Source organism: Cherax quadricarinatus, chromosome 9, assembly GCF_038502225.1.
Source record: "Cherax quadricarinatus isolate ZL_2023a chromosome 9, ASM3850222v1, whole genome shotgun sequence".
NCBI classification, from domain to species: Eukaryota; Metazoa; Arthropoda; class Malacostraca; order Decapoda; family Parastacidae; genus Cherax; species Cherax quadricarinatus.
The window spans coordinates 20,942,989-20,967,327 of record NC_091300.1 but is presented as its reverse complement, the minus strand read 5'-3'; the positions used below and the strand labels follow the sequence as shown (position 1 = coordinate 20,967,327).

The following is a 24,339-nucleotide window of genomic DNA, read 5'->3' as shown; positions in this document are numbered from 1 at the left end:
TGCCTGCACTCTAAAGGAGAAGTAGAGATATTTGCAGTTTGGATAGGCATCTGAACTGTAATATTGGTAAGAGATGGTGATACAGTGAATGATGATGGAAATGTTTCTTTATTTTTTGGGTCACCCTCAGTGGGAGACAGTCAGTATGTTAAAAAAAATGATAATAATAATTTGTGATTTTGTTATTCTTGAGTACTTGGTGTTTCAAGAAGAGTGGGCTAGCAGAGTGTGATATGAAATATTTTCTGGATAAAAAAAAAAAAGTAGATAGCAAGAGTTATGTAATCAAACGTCTGACCTTTCACTTCAATGTAGTGCATATTGTCATTATTGAGACTCACTTCTACTTGTAAGGACACAGTATTAAGGACCCGCACAGTGTTCATGGCTGCACACCACAACTTGCCAGCCACAGCCATCATCCTAGTAACAGGTGCAGCAGCAGTGCTAATGCTAATGACTTGTCTGTCTGCTACGTTCCATCCCCCGGATGCGTCTCGGCGATATACGATAATGTCTCCATTAGCCAGGGATGCAAACACACGATTGTCTAAGTGACTGAGAGAAGAGATAGTAAATTTATCTGGATTCTATTACAGAAAACATGATGTTGGATATTTCATGAAATGTTTGGAGAAATTACTGGCTATGTCATGAATTTTTTCATCCGAGTTCTTTGTTGAATATTCTTCCACAATACTTCATATGATCACAGGTGAAAAACTTCAGCAAAATGTGATACAATACATTCCATTCTATTCTAAGTAATACTTAAATTCTGATCATCCAAAATTAATGAAATTTATTTTGCTTGACCATATAGCTTTAGAACTACATTTTGAGCTGTTCGTACAGTATTTGTGTATAATATAGAGTATTATGTTATGAGAAGCTTCATAATACAGAGAAAAGTGATTCTAGGACAACAAACTGATACAGTACTATACTTTACTGTACTTCCTGTTTCTATTTTCATGAGCCTGTGTTTTCCTCAGTCTAAGAAAAAAATCACAGGAAATAAAAAGCCACAGAAAAAAGTTACAAGAAATATCTAGTCTTGCCTACCCCAACCTAATAAAATCTGAGAATTTTCAGATTTTTCCATTTTCTCCTCTTCTTGCACAAGAGCCATGCAACATATTAAAGTTTCCTCAATCTGGAAATCATGGGAATGACACCAATATGGATATGGTATTTCTAGATAAATTGAGATTTTCATAATTTATCAAAATATTTAGAATTAAACACCATAATTCATGAGAATTAGGTTCCTGAAAGGCTCATGAACCGTGAAATAATCCACACAACTAATGACCAGATTATGGATGCTCTGGTCTGTGCATCTGTGGCAGTATCGACTGTTTCTTTTCTTTAAATTCACTCTTATTAGTACAATACATTAACATTTTTATTCAGATACAAGTGCATATATTACGAGTACAGTATTATCATTACTTAATAGTACTCTACAATAATTATAATGTAAGTAACTAAAAAACAATAACATATATAAACCTACATTATACAATGAACTGGAGATCCAGGTTGGAATTTGAACTTATTCTTCTTAATTCTAATTGTATCAGAGCAATTATATACATGGATAAATCCATCTTCTGTTCCAAGCCACATTGTAGGCTGCTGATTGTCTGTGTCATCAGTGCCCATCTCTGGCGGCAGAGACTCACTGCGTCGTCTTCTAATTTCTTCGTCCACTGGAATTTCTTCATCCTCATCATCATCACTAGAATCACTGTTGATATATATACATATCTATTAATAGTTTCTGGTCTTCTAATTTGTAAGGAAATAAGATTAGGAAAGTAAAGATAAGGTTATACAAAATGAAAGTACAAGTTTGTAAGATTTAATTTCCATCCTATATATGTTCATGAGCCAGAAAGAAAAGTTAAAAAATAATGTCACTGAAACTTTTAAGAAGTTTCTATTTTACAGTCGTACGACAATTTTAGTATCTCCTTGGATCATTGCTGCATAACATTCTACTATATTATCCCAAATTCTGTTCTAATAACTACAGCAAATCCCATGGTAACTGGTTATTTGAAGTTATGTAATGTATAATATGGTCAAGTATAATGTATATGTTTCATTTTAAAAGGTAAATAAAAACTTATATATTTCTGACTATTTTGATAAAAATTTGCTATAATTCTTAAAATTATAATGCACAAAATATTAGTAAATTGTAGAAGCAATTTTAAGTCCAAACTGATTAACAGTGTATATAGGCTCTTTCCCTCCAGGGAGATACCTTCATGTTGGTGAAGGGCTCTTGATCCAAGGACTGAGACATGTCCTTCCTTTTGGGTTAAACCTGAATGCCTTCCATTTCCCTAGGCACTGTTGAACCCCTATGCGTTTAACATTCCCATGAATATAAGAACAATAAATATTAACCATACCCCGGCCGGGATTGAACCCGCGGTCAGAGAGTCTCAAAACTCCAGACCGTCGCGTTAGCCACTAGACCAGCTGGCCACAATAAGATTCGTCCAACTAGGTATATTTCTACACCATAGGAAGGTTAGCACAGGCACCACTGTGACCATAAATGCAAGTTTTTACAGACGAATCTCCAGCTAGCGTGGCCGTGATGAACTCTAGCTCAAGTCCCCTCACTGCCGTCAACATGACTCACGAAATCGTAATGACACGATTGCAAACAAACCATACCCCGGCCGGGATTGAACCCGCGGTCAGAGAGTCTCAAAACTCCAGACCGTCGCGTTAGCCACTAGACCAGCTGGCCACAATAAGATTCGTCCAACTAGGTATATTTCTACACCATAGGAAGGTTAGCACAGGCACCACTGTGACCACAAATGCAAGTTTTTACAGACGAATCTCCAGCTAGCGTGGCCGTGACGAACTCTAGCTCAAGTCCCCTCACTGCCGTCAACATGACTCACGAAATCGTAATGACACGATTGCAAACAAACCATACCCCGGCCGGGATTGAACCCGCGGTCAGAGAGTCTCAAAACTCCAGACCGTCGCGTTAGCCACTAGACCAGCTAGCCACAATAAGATTCGTCCAACTAGGTATATTTCTACACCATAGGAAGGTTAGCACAGGCACCACTGTGACCACAAATGCAAGTTTTTACAGACGAATCTCCAGCTAGCGTGGCCGTGACAAACGATTTCGTGAGTCATGTTGAAGGCAGTGAGGGGACTTGAGCTAGAGTTCGTCACGGCCACGCTAGCTGGAGATTCGTCTGTAAAAACTTGCATTTGTGGTCACAGTGGTGCCTGTGCTAACCTTCCTATGGTGTAGAAATATACCTAGTTGGACGAATCTTATTGTGGCTAGCTGGTCTAGTGGCTAACGCGACGGTCTGGAGTTTTGAGACTCTCTGACCGCGGGTTCAATCCCGGCCAGGGTATGGTTTGTTTGCAATCGTGTCATTACGATTTCGTGAGTCAACAATAAATATTCTCCTAAATAAATAAGTTAGAAAAAGTTGAACAAATGAGAGTAGAAATCTTACGGTTGAGGAGCTGCAGGGATAGAAGCAATGGAGAGGATTCTGGCATTACAGACACCATTGCAGCATGCTACTGTTGGGTCTGGCTGCAAACTTAGTACACACACCTGCCCCACATAACCATCACTGACAACAAAAAAGTAAGGTACTGTATTTGGCTTTTTAAAAAAATTCAATTACTATTTATCACTGCAATTATAATAGAGTAACCATGAAAAATACTATAGTGTATAATGTTATGAATCTTGTTGCCACATTTTTAGTATCAGCCATTTTATTAATTGAAAAAATTAATAAGAGTATCAGAGTTTTATCTAAAATATTAACTCATAATGCTGTGGCTTTCCTTCAAGTTTATAATGGTACTGTACAAGTAGCAAATGGTATATTAATGACAATAAATTTGCATGGTGCAGCACAAAAATAATTGCAAAGAATATGAGTCTTTACCAAATGCCATCTTCACTAAATATTTCTTTTAATTTTTTTTTGCCTACATTACATTAATTATTCACTTAATATTCTCAAATATTTTAAATTCAAATACATGTTCAGATCTATCTTACCTGTTACACACCCAAACATCTTTTAGGTTATGAGCATTGAGACCAAGAGTTGCAGTTGCACAGGTGAACTGAAGACCTGCCCTTGTTTTTCTAATAGGTAGAGCTGATAAAAACTCTGGAGGAGGTCGCCGATCTGCTGACATTGCTATGGGTGCACCAAGTGCTACAATTAATTTTTGTCACATATTTAGAGTGATTCACAGTCATAATTGCAGATATTTACTCAGCAATTATCATTACTTTAGGATGTTATTTTTAGGTGTTGCAAAAATGTAAAAATTTATAAATGTATTACATTATTTTTAAATCATTCCAAATGACAATATTTGCCAAACTTTTTTTTTTTTTAATTCTTACACACGTAGTGCACATTTCCCCTATTGACATGGTAGGTCCCCAACTTATGATGTCCTGACTTATAATTTTACACCTTTATGGCACTGGAACCTATGGTTGCCGAGGACACAGCAGCAGATAATGGTACTGAAGTTGTTAGTAAACACTGCAGTTACACATGGTTGACTCTCATCTTCTCACATTTACTGTGTTTTAACCCTTTGAGGGTCGACAGGCCCTCTCCGAAACTCGTTCTCAGGGTCGGCGAAATTTAAAAAAAAAAAAAAATTATTTTCTCTTAAGAAAAGATAGAGAATCTTTTCCCGATCATAAAGACACCAAAAGTTTGAAATTTGATAGAAAACTTACGGAATTATGCTCTCGCAAAGTTAGCGGTCTCGGCGATGTTTACGCATCGGCGATTTTGCCCACTTTGAGCCCCATTTTCGGCCAATTTCACTGTACTAGTCGACAAAAAACATGAATATTTCGCTAGAACTCCATTTTTTCTATCGAATGGGTGCAAGAAACCACTCATTTATGAAATTCAACTATCCAGTACAGTGGTCAGAATTTAGCAATTTTGCCAATTTCACACAAATTTCAAAAGATGCCAATTTCCGAATAGGGTCCAGAATAAACAAGAAAGACATTCCTGGCACTAAAATGACATTTCCTCTAGTCATTAGTCACGTCTCAAGGCCCCTCTTATATTCTTTTGCTTTCCACTTTGAATTTTTATTTTCACAAAAAATATAAGATTTACTGTTATGCAGACTACTGCATTAGTGTAAAAAATGGTATAAATATTATAGGTGCACTTGTGAAAGAATATTAGACTCACCAGTTGACGTGTATTGCACGCTTGGCACGATTTGTTTACTTTTGAAGTTTGGTAAAAATCGAACATTTCTGCTACTTTGAGCTCAATTTCAAGGCACCTTTCTTAGTAAAACCAGTCAAAATCATCTCAATTTCTGTAATATGTCTTCCATTCTATAAAATGAGACCAAGAAAACTAGAATACAACAATAAATACCATACGAAAATACACTGCAAAGTCGCTGATTTATTAAAAAAAAATGGTCAAAGTTTTTTTTTTCTCATTATGCACTGTGTGCTGCAGGATTTTTTTTAGACTGTGCACACTGACCACATAGACCCATTCTTTCATATGAAGGCCTACCAGCTTTCTCCCACTAGATTTGAGGCCGCTAGAATTTATGAGTACTAGTACGTCAAAAACCCATACGCGTAAGACGTACTAGTACGACGAAAACCCTCAAAGGGTTAACAATACTGTATCTCACAAGAAAGAATGATGAGAAAGGAAACAAAGTTAGATATTGGAAATTCAATCCAACAAGCATATTTTGAATAAAATCTTACAGTTTGAAATTTTCTTGCATTAAGTCAAAGACAATGGACACCCAGTCAGACCAAATATTACTGTTCTACATGCTATATTTGAGGATGATTACTTGAGTTTTTTGCACTCTGAAGGAGTTAATGTGTTTCTACATGACTATATCTTGGTGGGAATGTAAACATAAATAAATAAAGTTCTTACTATTTAAGTGAAAAAGAACAGCACTCAATATAAGACACTGGGAAAATATTCTCAGTAAACAAGTTAAATGAAATCATATATGAAACATTTCAGAGTGGAACGTGGGCATCTAAGAAAAAATAGGTTCTAAGTTCTGGCCAAAGGAGTTAAGATAATCACGAACGCTTTAACATCATAAATGGAGGACCTACTGTGTACAGTATTTGGAGTATGACTCACCTAGTTTGTGTTTAGCATCATTGAATGCTTCCTCCCACATGGCTCTCTTTTCTGCACTTCTAAACATAAAGGTTAGATTCTCCATACTTTCCCTGTGAATGTAAATTTATAGAGGTTTTCAGAAAATAGGTAAGAATCACAAGCATTTACAACATAGAATAAGGAGAAAATTCTGCCAGAGACTGGCAAGCAGACCTTAAAAAAGTGTCAGCTTGGCAATGTTATATATTACTGAGGCAAGAAAGTGCAGGTACTGTTAGAAATTTAAAAGTGCTCATAACTATAATCAATAAAATAAATGTTTTATATTAGACTGCTTTTTTTATAATTATAACCTGTATCCAATATACATATTTTGATATAATGTCCTTATTGAAATATGTAAAGATTTCACTTTATTTCTTCATTACACAAATAACCCATACAAAGGAGAGAGAGATAGAAGCTTATGATGACATTTCTGTCTGGACCAAAACATCGTCATAAGCTCCTCCCTCCTACGTGCGGGTTATCTGTGTATTGTTCCAGTCACTGTCTTGTGCCTTTTTGTTCTGTATTTCTTCATTATTAATCAAAGGACAAAGCAAAAACAGGTATTTTTCTCATAGTTGTAGATAGTGCTCAACTAACTGTGTAGTGATAGTGAGCTCAAGTTCCATGAGTTGTGAGTCAGCACCATGTCTCTCTGCCAGCTGCTTCTGAACCTGGGCAAGCATTTCCTGGACAGACTCCTCCAATGGCCCTCGAGGACATCTAAGAGTTTTAGAGAGCTTGGAGATGTACTGCAGAGTTTTAAGATCTTCTTGTAAGGTTTCCATCTCTCTCACTAACTTCTTCACACTTTCATCTCGTGCTACAAAAAAAAAAAAAAAATGGTAACAGTACTTTTGAATACAGTATGGCATTATATGCCAACCTTACTGCCTACCTGCCTTGAAAAAAAAAATTAGCATTTTTCAAACATACATTTACTCTTACATACATTTGAAATATGTATCACTTAGAATACCTAAAAGAAGATCAAACATAGAAAGAGAAAGCAGAAGTTTTTACAGAAGAAATAGGGGTTACTGACTTACTAGAAATGTGCAAATATAACAAAAGAAAATTCATACAGAGAAATTGCCAATATCTTCTTCTTTCAACAAACCGGCCGCATCCCACCAAGGCAGGGTAGCCCAAAAAGAAAAACGAAAGTTTTTCTTTTTAAATTTAGCATATATACAGGAGAAGAGGTTACTAGCCCCTCGCTCCCAGCGTTTTAGTCACCTCTGATGACACGCATGGCTCATGGAGGAAGAATTCTGTTCCACTTCCCTATGGAGATAAGAGGAAATAAACAAGAACAAGATCTAGAAAGAAAATAAAAGAAAACCCAGAGGGTAAGTAAGTTTATTTGGGTGTACACAAATACAATTACATAGATTATCATACATAGTAGCATATGTGTAAAAAACCTAGAATAACCCAAAAAAAAGTCATACAGAGTGACTTATTTCCATTGGGGTCCTGTGTGGGTGTGTATTTATATGCTTGCACATACATGTGTAGTGTGACCTGAGTGTAAACAGAAGTAGCAAGACGTACCTGAAAACTTGCATGTGTATGAGACAGAAAAAAGACACCAGCAATCTTACCATCATGTAAAACAATTACAAAACTGCCAATATACCTGTAGGAAATAAACTATAACACTCATACCAGACATAAGAAATAAAAAAGAACGAGAAGTTATTCAGGAAATTAGGAAAAATTTGGCCAATTATTTTACAAGATACTCACTGATTTTATTGGAGATTTCCAAGGTATATCATAGCTATGGGATTATCTTAAGTATATACTGTACTTTAATTCTAACTCAAGTGATAGATGCGTAATTTTAATTATTTTTCCTTTCTTCAAAATCTCCCAAGTAGACATATGTTACTGAGGCCAGTGGTGCTTACATATGCACACGTCATAATCACAGCACTCTTAAATATGCTGTGAGAAGTAAATTTTAGCCTAGACATGAGAGAATGGGTCTGTGCAGTAGACAGGCACCTAAGTCAGTACCTGACCAGCTGGGCTGTGGTTTGTATGTCAGTTTGCATGTGGCCAACAGTAGCAACCTGGCTGATCAGGCTCTGATCCACCACAAGGTCTGGTCACAGGCTGGGCTGCAGGGGCGTTGATCCCCAAAACCCTCTCCAGGTATACTCCAGTATAAAATAAATCCTTCCCCCCATAGTGCATGACTGGAACAACTAGCCTCTGACTTTGTGTTTGAGATGTTTTCTAGGGTGGCTGCTTCTTGGTGCCCTTTGATAGATTAGAAGACATACTAGTCAAACAGAAATAATTTTGTTTGGTTTCATGCCAGAAGTGACCTGAAATAGGCTTTAAATTGGTATAAATATTTGATTTTTTTGTCTTTTTTTTAAAGAAGAGTTGAGTAGGGTAGGGAAAGACCACCCTACCTCTCATCTGTTTTACTGGTTTTCACTAAGTCTGCTTCAATTATTGGGATGACCTAAACCATGACCCATCATTCTTTCATATATTTTATTGAGCTGAGAAATAGGATAAAACTTAGATTTTTGTGATCATGAATTCATAATGGAGTGTGAGTGTTATATTGGAGAAGCCTGGAGATATGAGTAATAAACAGAGGAAAGCTTATTAGCAAAACAGCCAGGAACTGGGTCAGTTTTAGCATTCGAACTGCCCTAAAATAAGCCTCAAAGTGGGCAAAATCACAGTTGTGTTAAGTGTTCCCTGATTTCTAACTTCACACCTGTGTAATTCCCTAATTTTTACATTAAATTTTACATTTTTGGTGTCATTACCTTCAAAAAACTTTCTCTAATATTTCAGATGATAATTTTTTTTAATTGCAACTGTGACAGGACTTTTAACTCCAGAAGGTAGTGACCAGGTAGGGTCCAGAGGCCAAATTTCTAAGTGCACACCAGGGTCCAAGAATTTTCAAAAAAAAAAAATTTTATTTTTTCTTATGAAATGGTAGAAAATCTTTTTCTGAAGGTAATAAAATGAAAAGTACGAAATTTGATGGAAAATTGACAAAATTATGTTCTCGCGAATTTTGATGTGTCAGCGATATTTACGAATCGGCGATTTTGCCGACTTTGACTCCCATTTTAGGCCAATTACATTATTCCAGTCGACCAAATTCTTAGCTATTTCACTAGTATTACTTCTATTCTATCGATGAGCACAAGAAATTGCCAAGTCAACTGTTTCAACTACAAAATAAAGTGATCGGAAATTGGTAACTTGGCCAATTTAACACAAAGTTCAAAATATTCCAATTTCAAAATAGGGTCCAGAATAAACAATGTAGGTATTCCTGGCACTAAACTAACATTTCCTCTGTTCATTAGTTACGTTTTGAGGCTTTACAAATGAATTCCATTTTGATTTTTTATTCACATAATGAATTTATATTCAAACCAAAAAAATAGAAGATTTACTGTTATACAATACTGTAATAATTGTATAAATATCATCACCACATTTGTGAATGTATATTAGACCCACCAGCTGGCGTGTTTTAGACGTTTGAGGTCGTTTGTTTACTCTTGAACATCGGCAAAAATTTAACATTTCCGCTACTTTGAGCTTAGTTTAACGCCATTTCCAATGCTAAAACCAATCAAAATCATCTCTATTTCTGTAATATGTCTTCCATTCTATCATATGAGACCAAGAAATCGCAAATACAACTATAAAAAATATATGAAAAAACACTGCGAAGTCGCTGTTTTAATCGAAAATCACTGTCTGTTTTTTTTCTCTCATTATACACTGTGTGCTGCAGGATTTGTTTATTGTGGTGCACACATACCACATAGATGTATTCTCTCATATCTAGGCCCAAATTTACCACTCACAGCTTATCAGAGTGAGCTGAGCTCATGGTGTAGATCTACGGTTTGGACCCTGAACATAAAACCGTACATCTATGGCACGGACCCTTTAAGGGTTAAATAACCAATCTAAATTTTGGCATGAAAAAACATACTGTGCACTGCCAAATCTCAGAAATAACTAAGAAAAGATATTTATAATATACAGTGGAACCACGAGTTACGAGTTTTATCTGTTCCATGACCTAGCTCATAACTCAATTTGCTCATATATCAAATCAATTTTCCTCATTTAAATTAACTGAAATGCCATTAATCTGTTCCAGTGGAATTCCTGTGTCATGGAACCTTGATGCTGGTAAGGGGCTCTTGATCTAGGAAATTGTATCTGTGCTCCAGTTCCCTAAACTAACAATAATAATAATAATAATGAGGAGCTTCAGAACACCACCAGCTGGCGCAGTGCACTGTTTACCTCACTGTGGAAGCATTTCTCTTGTGTTTTACTTGCATTTTGTGTTGTTATTTTGCCAAATTTCTTTTTTCTAACCATGGGTCCTAAGAAAGTAAGTGCAAAGGACAGTGCTGAGAAGAAAAAGATGATAATGTCCAAGGAATTAAAGCATGAAATCATAGATAAACAAGCGAGGTGGGTTGTGGGTTGAGGGGGATGTGGGAGAAGCTTGCTCATAACTCAGATGTTGGCTCGTAACTCAGAGCAAAAAATCGATCGAGTGACGGCTCGTAGCTCGAAAAACTCGTATGCTGAGACACTTGTAAGTCAAGGTTCCACTGTAGTTACTGTAACAGTAAAAGAAAACAAAAAAAATAAAACACTATAGCTGGCACAAATACGTATAGAAGTTTTCATGGAAAACTAGACAAATTTTTCTAGATAATGCCTGATCAGTCAGTCTGTGATGACTATGTAAGCCTGTGGGTTGTAGGTAACAATAGCTTAGCTGATTAGGTCACCAGGAAAGTCTGGCCACAGACTGGGCTGTGGGGGTAGAACTCTCCATACCTATCACAGGCATAATATGTTTATCTTACCAAAAGTTGTGGTGGCACATGAATGACTAAGACATCAATTGCATGAAAGTTTGAGATAAACAATGGCACTGAATACATAGATGAGAGTGCACCATAACTTACATCTAGCAATCTCCAGGTCATCTAATGGAATGAATTTGAAGAGCTTGAATTTGTTGGATTCTAAGGAACTCAGTAATGTATACGGTAAACTGTGGGAGAAAGAAAAGTGTTAACATTTTTGTTATCCTTGATGGTGTAGGCTACAAGCAAAGATAATTTTGAAATGCTTGGTAAACTGACAACAAACAGAGTAAAACAGTTACATTTAAATGCAAAGTTTATAAAGCATACAGAGAAATACAAAACTAGATCTTAGAGTAGTGTGTACTCCATCACAATGTGTGAGGAGAAGTGCTGGAAGGTATGGGAATGATATATAGCGGGGCTTTACCACAGTTCAGGTGGCTGTCTGTGTTTCTGAAAAAAAATCAGCTGGACAAGAGGCAGATTGATGCTGAAAGCCTCTCTGATTTTGTTTGACAGTGTTTTGTAGCTATGAAATTAATGCTTCTAAACAATGTCCTGACTGATATTTAAAAAACAATACAAAACAAGATGCTTAGAACCAGCAGTTATATGGACACAAAACGCCACTAGACAGAATGAGGGAGCATCCAGCAATACACTACCTCTAACATAAATTATTCTCCAAAGGCAGTGACCAACACCTGAACTAAAATGGCAAGCCTAGCCCCAGATGTCATCAAATTTTATAACATGTCTCCTCCACCTCCTCCAGTTTGATGGATTATATAAACTCGAGTTTTGTGTTCCTGTGTAAGAGTCTGTCAAGTTCACCCCTTAACACAAAATTTATTAATAAAGACTTTCACTGACAATATTCTTTGTTCTACTCGAATTATAATTTTACATTCCTTCATAAAAATACGAGATAGCAGTTATACAAAAATTAGTTTATCTACATAAAATTACTGTACTACACTATGAGGTTGTCACATACACTTGTTTCGTCTTTTGTATTGTAGAATACATCTACCATCCTACTTACGACCTGCGCGACATAAGACTACTCGACTTATGACCATGCGTCTGGCAGCAGGGCTGCCAGATGCATACTGCATACCGCTGCATGATATTTGACCACTACTCACGGCAACGTGCCACACAGGCTTGGAAAAATAAACACACAAACAGTATAATGTGATTCTTTATTGACAACGTTATGCCCACACAAGTAGAGGTAGTAGTAGTAGTAGTTATACATGTAGTGGAAAAGTCAGCTGGTACAAAAGAACATAAAAATGGAGGAACACTGCAGAAGGCCTACTGGCCCATACAAGGCAGGTCCTTATCAAAACCACCCCTACCCAAAGCTACCCAAGAATTCACTCCCGTACCCACAACACCAATCAAACCGAGCCCCTCTAACTCATATATTTGTCCAATCTCTTTTTAAAGCTACCCAAGTTCCTAGCCTCGATCAACCTACTCAGAAGATTGTTCCACGCATCTACAACTCTGCTTGAAAACCAGTACTTACCTATGTCCTTTCTAAATCTAAATTTATCCCAACTTAAATCCATTATTTCTGGTTCTTACCTGGTTCAAAAGGTTACAAAATCTATGGCTTGGGTAACATATAAAATAGGACATGCCCAGTTTGGGGCAACTGGCCTGCTGCAGTGTTCCTCCTTTCTTATGTTCTTAAGAACATAAGAATGAAGGAACACTGCAGCAGGCCTACTGGCCCATACAAGTAAGGTCCTTATCAAAACCACCCCTGTATTTGTCCAACCTTTTCCCAAAGCTGCCCAAGAATTTGCTCCCATACGCTAAACAACCATCAAACCCAGCCTCTCCCACTCATATATTTGTCCAATCTCTTTTTAAGTTACCCAGGGTCCTAGCCGCTACTGGCAATTTTCTAAGGTTCGACTTATGTCCATTTTGACTTGCAATTGGTTGGTTGGAACTAAGCTCAGTCGTAAGTAGGATGGCAGGTGTACACATATGACTATTTACATAGTAATCATTTTTATTAGACCCAATCATACTTTTGGTAAAAATGAGAGGTGACTGTGTAAATATTTTTACCTCAAACCTTTCCGAATAGTGCCCGAGCGTCTCTTGATGGCAGTGATGACAAGAAGATCAGAAAATAGAAACAGGCAGCGCTCTTTGCGTGTCACTGGTCCAGGATGCATCGTTACTAAGTCGTGACGCAAGAACGTCCTGCCAAAGAAAGCTCAATATATTTGGAAACAGTCAACATGTTGAAAAAAAACAGTAGTCTCTCACTAGTTCCAAGGGAAATTTGTTGATACCTCAATAATAATCAGTGGTTTTATTCCATACTTTCTTTAACTGAACTGAATTAAACTGAAGGCTGAACTCTTGGTGAGCAGATCGTTTGGGAGATTTTGAAGCAAAGTTGAAAAGTATGGTAAATGAATTTGGGAAGGTATGTAAAGGAAGAATTTTAAAAACAAACATAGGACAGAGCAAGGTGATCAAAAAATATAGGGAACAGGTGACTGGATATCAGACTGGAAAGAGGGAGCATGGAGGATGTTAATGCTTTCTGATATTTGGGAGTGGATTTGCCGGCAGAGAAATGAAGTAAGCCAAAGAATTTGCAAAGAAAAAAAAGGTGCATGGTGCACTGAGGCATCTGTGAAGATTAAGAACATTATTCATGGAGGCAAAAAAGGAAAATGTTGCAGAGCATAGCAGTCCCAACACTATGTATGGATGTGAAGAATGGGTTTTGAATGTTGCACAAGGAGGAGGCTAGAGGCAGTAGAGATGATATGTTTGAGGGCAATGTGTGTGCAAAGAATTTGTAGTTTGGTGATAAGGAGGAAGTATGGAGTAACTACAATATTATTCAGAGGGCTGAATAGAGGATGGAGAAAAACAGGATGACTAGAAGGGCATACAAATCTGGAGTGGGAAGGAGTAGGAGTTGTTCTTGCATGTCAAACAGGAGTGAGTGGCAGCAAGTGGTTTTTATGATTCGACATGCTACTGGAGAGTGAGCAAATTAACATTTATGAAGGGATTCAGAGAAACAAGTCAGCTGGACTTGAGTCCTGGAGGTGGGAAGTACTGTGCCAGCACTTTTGAGGGGTGGGAATGTTGCAGTCTGGAGGGGCACTTAACTGTAATGTCATGCTTCTGGCAAACAGCTCTACCAAGGCAGGGCTGTTTGCCAGGTAGAGTGAGAGCCCTACTTCGGTGGGAGACAGCTAGAGTGTTAAAAAAAAAAAAAGAGTCTTTGAGTAGTACTGGTGTCACCTACAAGGTTTTACACTTGATCTGAAACAAATTTTCTGACTCCCATCCTTTCTTAAGGAAAATTTTAGCTAACACACACGACAACACACAGATGGCAGGGGCAACAATAATTCCTGCAGCAAAAACTGACAGAGGTAATGATGATTATCATCAACCTCTTAATATTATGAATACTAAAAACTACCAGCTTGTAGCAAGAAAGTTTTAACTTATACTGAGAATATATTTCTACAATTACCTATCTGGTTGGACAAGACCAACAAGGCCCTCAATAATATTCTCAAGTTCTTTTAGGTGTAACTGTTGTTCCTCGTGTTGAACAGCTTCTTGTTCAACAGCATTTATCCTACTGGCCAGCTGCTGCACTACACCAATGGCTTCTGTCAGCAAGGGATGGTCGGGGTGGTCTCGGCTTGTGTGCTTCAGGAGTCGCTGCACAAAAGAGATGAAAATTGTGAAAATAATGAAAGCATTACTAGTTATCCTTGTTTTAAGTTCTTACATTACCATAATTACCCTCTTTATTGGAGGAAACAATATAAACAATGATTGTACACTGAATTTAAGTGGTGCTACAATAATACTGATCAGTAACAGATTTAATGTAACATATGGAGATACTACATCCATACTCATTCGTTAGAGTAAAGGCACTTGCTTCCCACCTCTATAACTCATCCAGCTAAACAGTGTCTGAGTCATAAATCTTACTCCTGAGTCTTCACCTTGCTCACACTCCAACAGCATTTCAAAATCTGGAAACCACTTGTCTCCACACACTCTGGTGAAACATGCTCACACATCCCTGCCAGATGCTCATGCTGTTACCATTTAACATCACCTACACACCCTTCATCCCACCCTTCCTAGCATGATCCCCTACCTCTCTTTCCATCCACAACTAGATTTATACACCCTGTTGGTCAATTTATCTTGTTCCAGCCTTTCTATATGAGCAAAATTATCTTAACAACCACTCAACTGCTTTCTGAATTACAGGTGGCCCTCAACATTCGTGAGTTCCACTTTCGCGAGCTTCGAACATTCGTGAATGCCCAGCTGCCCAATCATATTTATGCTTCCCGCAGCATCCCTACTACCCTCCCTCTTACCCCCTCAACTGGAAGCCAGCCTGCCAGTCCACCACTCACTCAGTCACTGTCCTTATATGAGTGTCACTCAATACTGGAAGAAATTCACCATTGTTGACTGCCTCTCAACAGTGCATAAGAGTGTCAAGGATTTACACTCTCAAACAGTGAAGGGTTGTTTGAGGGCTTTGTGGCCAGAGTGTGTGTGAGATTTCGTTGGATTTGGTCCTCAGGATGAGATTAACAAAGCCGTGAGGAAGACTGTGGAGTTAACAAGGTTAGTTGGTGGTGAAGGGTTCGAGGAAATGCAGGAGGGTAAGATGAGAGAACTGGTTGATGAACATGCACTGGGCCTAAATGATGAAGAGTTACTGGAGATTGTGAAGGCAGAGAATGAGGATGAAGAAGAGGAGAGTGTTGCTGAGGCTAATCAACCTAAAGCCCTCACCCTTGAAAAACTAGGGCAAGTGATGATAATGACAGCACAGCTCAAGCAATTTTTTACGACACAAACCCATCAATGTTGAGGGCTTTGAAGGTGATGAACAACACTGATAGGAGCATAATTCCCTACAAAACTCTGTTCATAGATATGAAGAGGAAACGGTCTCAGTTGTCAATAAATCATAATGTGCATGTATGTACAATACTTGTATGTATTTTACGATGTTTTCATGTGTTTTATGATTGTTCATGGTTCAATAGGTTAAAGAAGCAGTATTGTTAGGCTAAGTAAATGCTATTATTATATTTCCCTACAATATATTTGTGCACCAAACATTCGTGAATTTTCAACATTCGCGAGGTTCTTGATCCCCTAACCTTCGCAAATGTGGAGGGCCACCTGTATACTTTCCATACATACTACCACTGTCTTCACTCATTTTTTATCTGATATTCACACCAAACACTGATCTCAAACATGACAAATCCATTGCCTCCAGCCTCCTCCTCACTGAAACACACAATGACCTTGCCTCACACCTATACAAAAGTATTGGTACCACTATAATTTGGAACAATCTTTCTACATACAATGATATTTTTTTTTTTTCACAGATGCCTCAACATTCCATATAGGTCTGGAACAATACCAAATGTTTTGCCAATACTGATACTCAATTTTAGGCTGATGTTGAAACAATCAAAATTACCTGATACCTAATGATCTTGGTACCAATACTACCAAAATTTACCAATGCTCATTTTTAGGCCAATACCAGTACCATCAAAATTGGCCAATACCCATTGATACCAATATTTGACATACTCCTAATTCCATGTAACTTTTTTACTTTATTCTTTATTATGTCTATTTGTTGACACATCCACTTCCAAATATCTAAATACATTTACTTTCTTCAATACTATACTTGTAAATATTAAGGTGACATTCAATATTGTCCCCTCAAATGTATGGTCAGAGGTAAGGTATGGTAACACTGCCATATCTGCATCAATAACTCACAAAACTGTAATAACATGACTGCAAACAAACCACAGAATGGGTGGTTTGTTAGCATGGGCCCCATGCTAACTTCCCTATGGTGTACAGAAATATACCTAGTTGGATAAATCTTATTATAGTCAGGTGGCCCAGTGGTTTATGCAATGACCTGGAGTTTTAAGACTTGCTGGCAATGGATTCAATCTCAACCTGTTCCGTTGTCTGTGTCAATTTTAATATGTATGTAATACTATATTGTGTCAGTAATGATTTTATCAATAGCTGATGAATAAATTTTATGTAGAGTATTTAAAGCAGTAGCTGATTTCTACATACCAATCAAAATCATCCCAGTTTCTGTAGTATGTCTTCCATTCTATAAAATGAGACCAGGAAAACTAAAATACAACCATAAATACCATACGAAAATACACTGCAATGTCGCTGATTTAAACCAAAAACACGCTCGGATTTTTTTTTTCTCATTATGCACTGTGTGCTGCAGGATTTTTTTTTTATACTGTGCACACTGACCACATAGACCCATTCTTTCATATGTAGGCCTACCAACTTTCTCTCACTAAATTTGAAGGCGCTAGAATTTAGGCATACTAGTACATCAATAACCCTGGTGCGCAAGCCATACTAGCACGTCGGAAACCCTGAAAGGGTTAACTTGTTTATCTCATTCCAAGATTTTGTCTTGTTTTCATCAAAATTTTTTGACAATGCCTCTCCCACTCTATCATCTGCTCTCCTTTTGCACACTCTCACCACTCTCTTCACCTTTCTTTTACTCTCCATATACTCTGTTCTTCTTATAGCACTTCTACTTTGTAAAAACCTCTCATAAGCTACCTTTTTCCCTTTTATCACACCCTTTACTTCATCATTCCACCAATCACTCCTCTTTCCTCCTGCACCCACCCTCCAATAGCCACAAACTTCTGCCCCACATTCTAATACTGCATTTTTAAAACTATTCCAACCCTCTTCAACCTCCCCACTACTCATACTTGCATTAGCCCACCTTTCTGCCAATATTTGCTTATATCTCACCCTAATTTCCTCCTCCCTTAGTTTATACACTTTCACCTCTCTCTTACCTGTTGTTTCCATTTTCCTTTTGTCCCATCTACCTCCTACTCTAACTGTAGCTACAACTAAATAATGATCTGACATATCAGGTGCCCCTCCATAAACATGTACATCCTTAAGCCTACCCATCAACCTTTTATCCACCAATACATAATCTAAAACTACTTTCATTATGTGCTATATCATACCTTGTATACTTATTTATCCTCTTTCATAAAACATGTATTACTTATTACCAAACCTCTTTATATATATATATATATGTACATGTATATATATACAGTGGACCCTCGACCAATGATTTTAATCCATTCCAGAGAGCTTGTCCTTAGCCGAATTTATCGTTAGCTGAATTAATTTTCCCCGTACGAAATAATGGAAATCCAATTAATCCGTTCCAGACAGCCAGAAGTATTAAAAAAAAAATAATTTTTTTTACATGAAATATACATTTCCCTACGAAGAAAACAATGAGACATGCACAACAAATACATAAATAAATACTAAAATGACACTTACCTTTATTGAAGAGTACTGATGAGTGATGAGACACTGTTTTTCTTGAACACTCTGGGATTTTCAGAGTGATACATGAGTAAAGGCTTCACTTTGCAATCCCCACTAGCATTGGTAGGTAAGACACATAGGCAACATTTAGGCAACTTTATTCCGAAATGTTTCGCCTACACAGTAGGCTTCTTCAGTCGAGTACAGAAAGTAGGCAGGAGCAGTAGAGATGTGAAGACGATGTAATCAGTCCATCACCCTTGAAGTCGTAGATTTGAGGTTGTCAGTCCCTCAGCCTGGAGAATTTCTGTTCCAGACTTCCTATATTAAGACTACACATATTTTATGGTAAATAATGAGTGTATTGTATGTGTATTTTACCTCTATGGGATGTTTTAAATATCGTATATTAAGTATGAGACAGGGAGCCAGGGCTACCTACACCTGGGCTACCTGCACCTGACTTCCTACAAATAAGTACTACTCACCTCTCTCCCTACATTAAGATTACAAATACTTTAAGATAAGTAATGAATTTACTGTGAATCTATTTTACTTTGTGTGTCTTTAATGCCTAGTTCTATTACTAACTTAATATAATTTAGTGTAAACTTGTTGTCTGGCATTTATATGCATTTATAAATGGAAAAAATGGCGTTCTGCCTTCCGGCGATGTCTGCTTTCCGGCGACAGCCTGGAACCTAACCCGCCGTATAAGTGGGGCCCTACTGTATATATAAACAGCCTCTCCTCACTTAGCGACATACTCGCTTACTGATGATGCCTTGGACTTGCGACGAACTCTCTGACCAGTATTCCTACCTAAATGATGTACATTACAGCTGATTTCTTTTATTCTGCTTATTTCAATATACAGTACACTACTGTAAAAGCATTTAAAAATACATATACCAGAAATGTTATAAATGGTGCAAAGGTGACATTAAAACAATATCAAAGATGGTTGACACAAACTCACTACCATTATATTATGCTTTTCACTTAGCGATGAATTCGTTTAACGACGTGGTCTTAGGAATGGAACTCTGTTGTTAAGTGAGGAGAGGATATATATATACAGTGGACCCCCGCATACCATCGCCATCACATAACGTACAATCCGCATACCGCTCGCTTTTATCGCAAAAATTTTGCCTCGCATACCGCTCAAAAACCTGCTCACCGCTCTTCGTCCGAGACGCGTCCAATGTGCGCCCTTAGCCAGCCTCACATGTGCCGCCGGTGGCATTGTTTACCAGCCAGCCTCCGCGGTAACATCCAAGCATACAATTGGAACATTTCGTATTATTACAGTGTTTTTGGTGATTTTATCTGCCAAATAAGTGACCATGGGCCCCAAGAAAGCTTCTAGTGCCAACCCTACAGCAATAAGGGTGAGAATTACTATAGAGATGAAGAAAGAGATCATTGATAAGTATGAAAGTGGAGTGCATGTCACCGACCTGGCCAAGTTGTACAAGAAACCCCAATCAACCATCGCTACTATTGTGGGCAACAGAAAGGCAATCAAGGAAGCTGTTCTTGCCAAAGGTTTAACTGTGTTTTCGAAACAGAGATCGCAAGTGATGGAAGATGTTGAGAGACTCTTATTGGTGTGGATAAATGAAAAACAGCTAGCAGGAGATAGCGTCACTCAAGCGATCATAAGCGAAAAAGGCTAGGAAGTTGCATGAGGATTTAATTAAAAAAATGCCTGCAACTAGTGATGATGTGAGTGAATTTAAGGCCAGCAAAGGTTGGTTTGAGAGATTTAAGAAGCATAGTGGCATACATAGTGTGATAAGGCATGGTGAGGCTGCCAGTTCGGACCACAAAGCAGCTGAAAAATATGTGCAGGAATTCAAGGAGTACATAGACAGTGAAGGACTGAAACCTGAACAAGTGTTTAATTGTGATGAAACAGGCCTGTTTTGGAAGAAAATGCCAAGCAGGACCTACATTACTCGGGAGGAAAAGGCACTCCCAGGACATAAGCCTATGAAAGACAGGCTTACTTTGTTGATGTGTTCTAATGCTACTGGTGATTGCAAAGTGAAGCCTTTATTAGTGTATCACTCTGAAACTCCCAGACCGTTCAGGCAAAAGAATGTCCTCAAGGAGAATTTGTGTGTGCTGTGGAGGGCAAACAGTAAGGCATGGGTCACTAGGGACTTTTTCTATGACTGGTTACACCATGCATTTGTCCCCAATGTGAAAGATTACCTAACTGAAAAGAAATTAGAACTTAAGTGCCTCCTGGTGTTAGACAATGCCCCTGGTCATCCTACAGACGTGGCAGAGCGACTTTATGGGGACATGAAATTCATTAAGGTGAAGTTTTTGCCTCCTAATACCACTCCTCTCCTGCAGCCCATGGACCAGCAGGTTATTGCAAACTTCAAAAAACTGTACACAAAAGCTCTGTTTGAAAGGTGCTTTGTAGTGACCTCAGAAACTCAACTGACTCTAAGAGAGTTTTGGAGAGAGCACTTTAATATCCTCAATTGTGTAAACCTTATAGGTAAGGCTTTGGAGGGAGTGACTAAGAAGACCTTGAACTCTGCTTGGAAGAAACTGTGGCCAGAATGTGTAGACAAAAGGGATTTTGAAGGGTTTGAGGCTAACCCTGAGAGGATTATGCCAGTTGAGGAATCCATTGTGGCATTGGGGAAGTCCTTGGGGTTGGAGGTTAGTGGGGAGGATGTGGAAGAGTTGGTGGAGGAGGACAATGAAGAACTAACCACTGATGAGCTGATAGATCAACTTCAACAGCAAGAGGCCAGACCTGAGGAAACTGGTTCAGAGGAGGGGAGAGAGAAATTGAAGAAGTTGCCTACTACAAAGATTAAGGAAATGTGTGCAAAGTGGCTTGAAGTGCAAACCTTTTTTGATGAAAATCACCCTCACACAGCTATTGCAAGCCGTGCTGGTGATTATTACACTGACAATGTTGTGAAACACTTTAGGGAAGTCATAAAGGAACGAGAGGTACAGGCCACTATGGACAGATATGTTGTGCGAAAGAAGTCCAGTGACTCTGAAGCTGGTCCTAGTGGCATTAAAAGAAGAAGGGAAGTAACCCCAGAAAAGGACTCGACACCTCAAGTCTTAATGGAAGGGGATTCCCCTTCTAAACACTAACACTCTCTCCTCCTCCCATCCCATCAATCATCACCAGATCTTCAATAAAAGTAAGTGTCATGTAATTGTGCATGCCTTTTTCAGTTTGTGTGTATTAAAATTAACATTTCATGTGGTAAAATTTTTGTTTTTTCATACTTTTGGGTGTCTTGCACGGATTAATTTGATTTCCATTATTTCTTATGGGGAAAATTCATTCGCATACCGATCATTTCGCATAACAATGAGCCCTCTTGCACAGATTAAAATCGCTATGCGGGGGTCCACTGTATATATATATATATATATATATATATATACAGTGGACCCCCGCATAACGATTACCTCCGAATGCGACCAATTATGTAAGTGTATTTATGTAAGTGCGTTTGTACGTGTATGTTTGGGGGTCTGAAAGGAATAATCTACTTCACAATATTCCTTATGGGAATAAATTCGGTCAGTACTGGCACCTGAACATACTTATGGAGTGAAAAAATATCGTTAACCGGGGGTCCACTGTATATATAAATAAAATCAGTTGTGAGAGTACTACTGAATAATTTTGGAATACAGAAATACTTCACTGTAAATTAGAAGAAAACATGGACTGATTGCTTATGGTAAGAAATTCTCCCTTTGTCAAAGCTGGCTCAAAGAAATAGTGACACTGCAGCAAGGTCAAGTAACTGATGCTAGTTTACAAATAACTTAATGTGAGCTACAATTACTGGGCTGCAATATTTCCAGCACAGTACTGTATTAAAAATTATAATATGCACAAATATTAAGTGAATAATACAGTGAACCCCCAGTTATCAGCCACTTCTGTTATTGGCCAACTTGGTGATCGGCTGGTTTTTCAGCGCCCGGCTGTTAATTCAGTGATCGGTTGTTTGGGACGCGTCCATCCGCCAGTTGGGGCCTCTTGCACATCAGTTTGGCTGTCTCTCTCAGCGGCTGAGGAAGCTTTTACTCATACATCCAAACATTTCACTTATTTCCCATTGTAGTTTGTGTTTTTTGCAGTGCAACTGTGAAATAAGTAACCATGGCTCCAAAGAAAGTTCCTGTGGTAAAAAAAAGTGAGAAACACCATGGAATTTAAGTGTGAAGTGTAGCAGGCATGTAGAGAGTGCAGCAGGCATGCAGGGAGTGTAGCAGGCATGCAGGAAATGTAGTAGACATGCAGGGAGTGTAGCAGGCATGCAGGAAGTGTAGCAGGCATGCAGGAAATGTAGTAGACATGCAGGGAGTGTAGCAGGCATGCAGGAAGTGTAGCAGGCATGCAGGGAGTGTAACAGGCATGCAGTGAGTGTAACAGCCATGCAGGGAGTGTAGCAGGCATGCTGGGAGTGTAGCAGACATACATGAAGTGTAGCAGACATGCAGGAAGTGTAGCAGGCATGCAGGAAGTGTAGCAGGTATGCAGGAAGTGTAGCAGGTATGCAGGAAGTGTAGCAGGTATGCAGGAAGTGTAGCAGGCATGCAGGGAGTGTACCAGGCATGCAGGATATGTAGTAGACATGCAGGGAGTGTAGCAGGCATGCAGGGATTGTAAAGGCATGGAGGGAGTGTAGCAGGCATGCAGTGAGTGTAACAGCCATGCAGGGAGTGTAGCAGGCATGCAGGAAATGTAGTAGACATGCAGGGAGTGTAGCAGGCATGCAGGAAGTGTAGCAGGCATGCAGGGAGTGTAACAGGCATGCAGTGAGTGTAACAGCCATGCAGGGAGTGTAGCAGGCATGCTGGGAGTGTAGCAGACATACATGAAGTGTAGCAGACATGCAGGAAGTGTAGCAGGCATGCAGGAAGTGTAGCAGGTATGCAGGAAGTGTAGCAGGTATGCAGGAAGTGTAGCAGGTATGCAGGAAGTGTAGCAGGCATGCAGGGAGTGTAGCAGGCATGCTGGGAATATAGCAGGCATGCAGGGAGTGTAGCATGTATGCAGGAAGTGTAGCAGGTATGCAGGAAGTGTAGCAGGTATACAGGAAGTGTAGCAGGTATGCAAGAAGTGTAGCAGGCATGCAGGAAGTGTAGCAGGGATGCAGGAAGTGTAGCAGGCATGCAGGGAGTGCAGCAGACATGCAGGGAGTGTAGCAGGCATGCAGGGAGTGTAGCAGGTATGCTGGGAGTGTAGCAGGCATGCAGGGAGTGTAGCAGGCATGCAGGGAGTGTAGCAGGCATGCAGGGAGTGTAGCAGGCATGCAGGGAGTGTAGCAGGCATGCAGGGAGTGTAGCAGGCATGCTGGGAGTGTAGCAGGCATGCAGGGAGTGTAGCAGGCATGCAGGGAGTGTAGCAGGCATGCTGGGAGTGTAGCAGACATGCAGGAAGTGTAGCAGGCATGCAGGAAGTGTAGCAGGTATGCAGGGAGTGTAGCAGGCATGCTGGGAGTGTAGCAGACATGCAGGAAGTGTAGCAGGCATGCAGGAAGTGTAGCAGGTATGCAGGAAGTGTAGCAGGCATGCAGGGAGTGTAGCAGGCATGCAGGAAGTGTAGCAGGCATGCAGGGAGTGTAGCAGGCATGCAGGAAGTGTAAGCATGCAGGAAGTGTAGCAGGCATGCAGGGAGTGTAGCAGGCATGCAGGAAGTGTAGCAAGCATACAGGAAGTGTAGCAGGCATGCAGGGAGTGTAGCAAGCATGTGGGAA

At 39.1% G+C, this 24,339-nt stretch overlaps 1 protein-coding gene across 2 annotated transcripts in view; it reads right to left on the bottom strand.

Annotated features, from left to right (window-relative positions):
* Nucleotides 1-24,339, bottom strand: part of LOC128686110 (uncharacterized) — a 321,836-nt gene that overhangs the window by 20,477 nt on the left and 277,020 nt on the right. For both annotated transcript variants that reach the window (XM_070083299.1, XM_070083298.1), the window contains exons 8-16: nt 14,664-14,857; nt 13,223-13,360; nt 11,228-11,316; nt 6,834-7,056; nt 6,204-6,295; nt 4,079-4,223; nt 3,516-3,638; nt 1,520-1,753; nt 342-558 (exon numbers count right to left, since the gene is read on the bottom strand). In XM_070083299.1, coding sequence (XP_069939400.1) covers nt 342-558; nt 1,520-1,753; nt 3,516-3,638; nt 4,079-4,223; nt 6,204-6,295; nt 6,834-7,056; nt 11,228-11,316; nt 13,223-13,360; nt 14,664-14,857 — 1,455 coding nt within the window. The remainder of the gene's footprint in view (nt 1-341; nt 559-1,519; nt 1,754-3,515; nt 3,639-4,078; nt 4,224-6,203; nt 6,296-6,833; nt 7,057-11,227; nt 11,317-13,222; nt 13,361-14,663; nt 14,858-24,339) is intronic.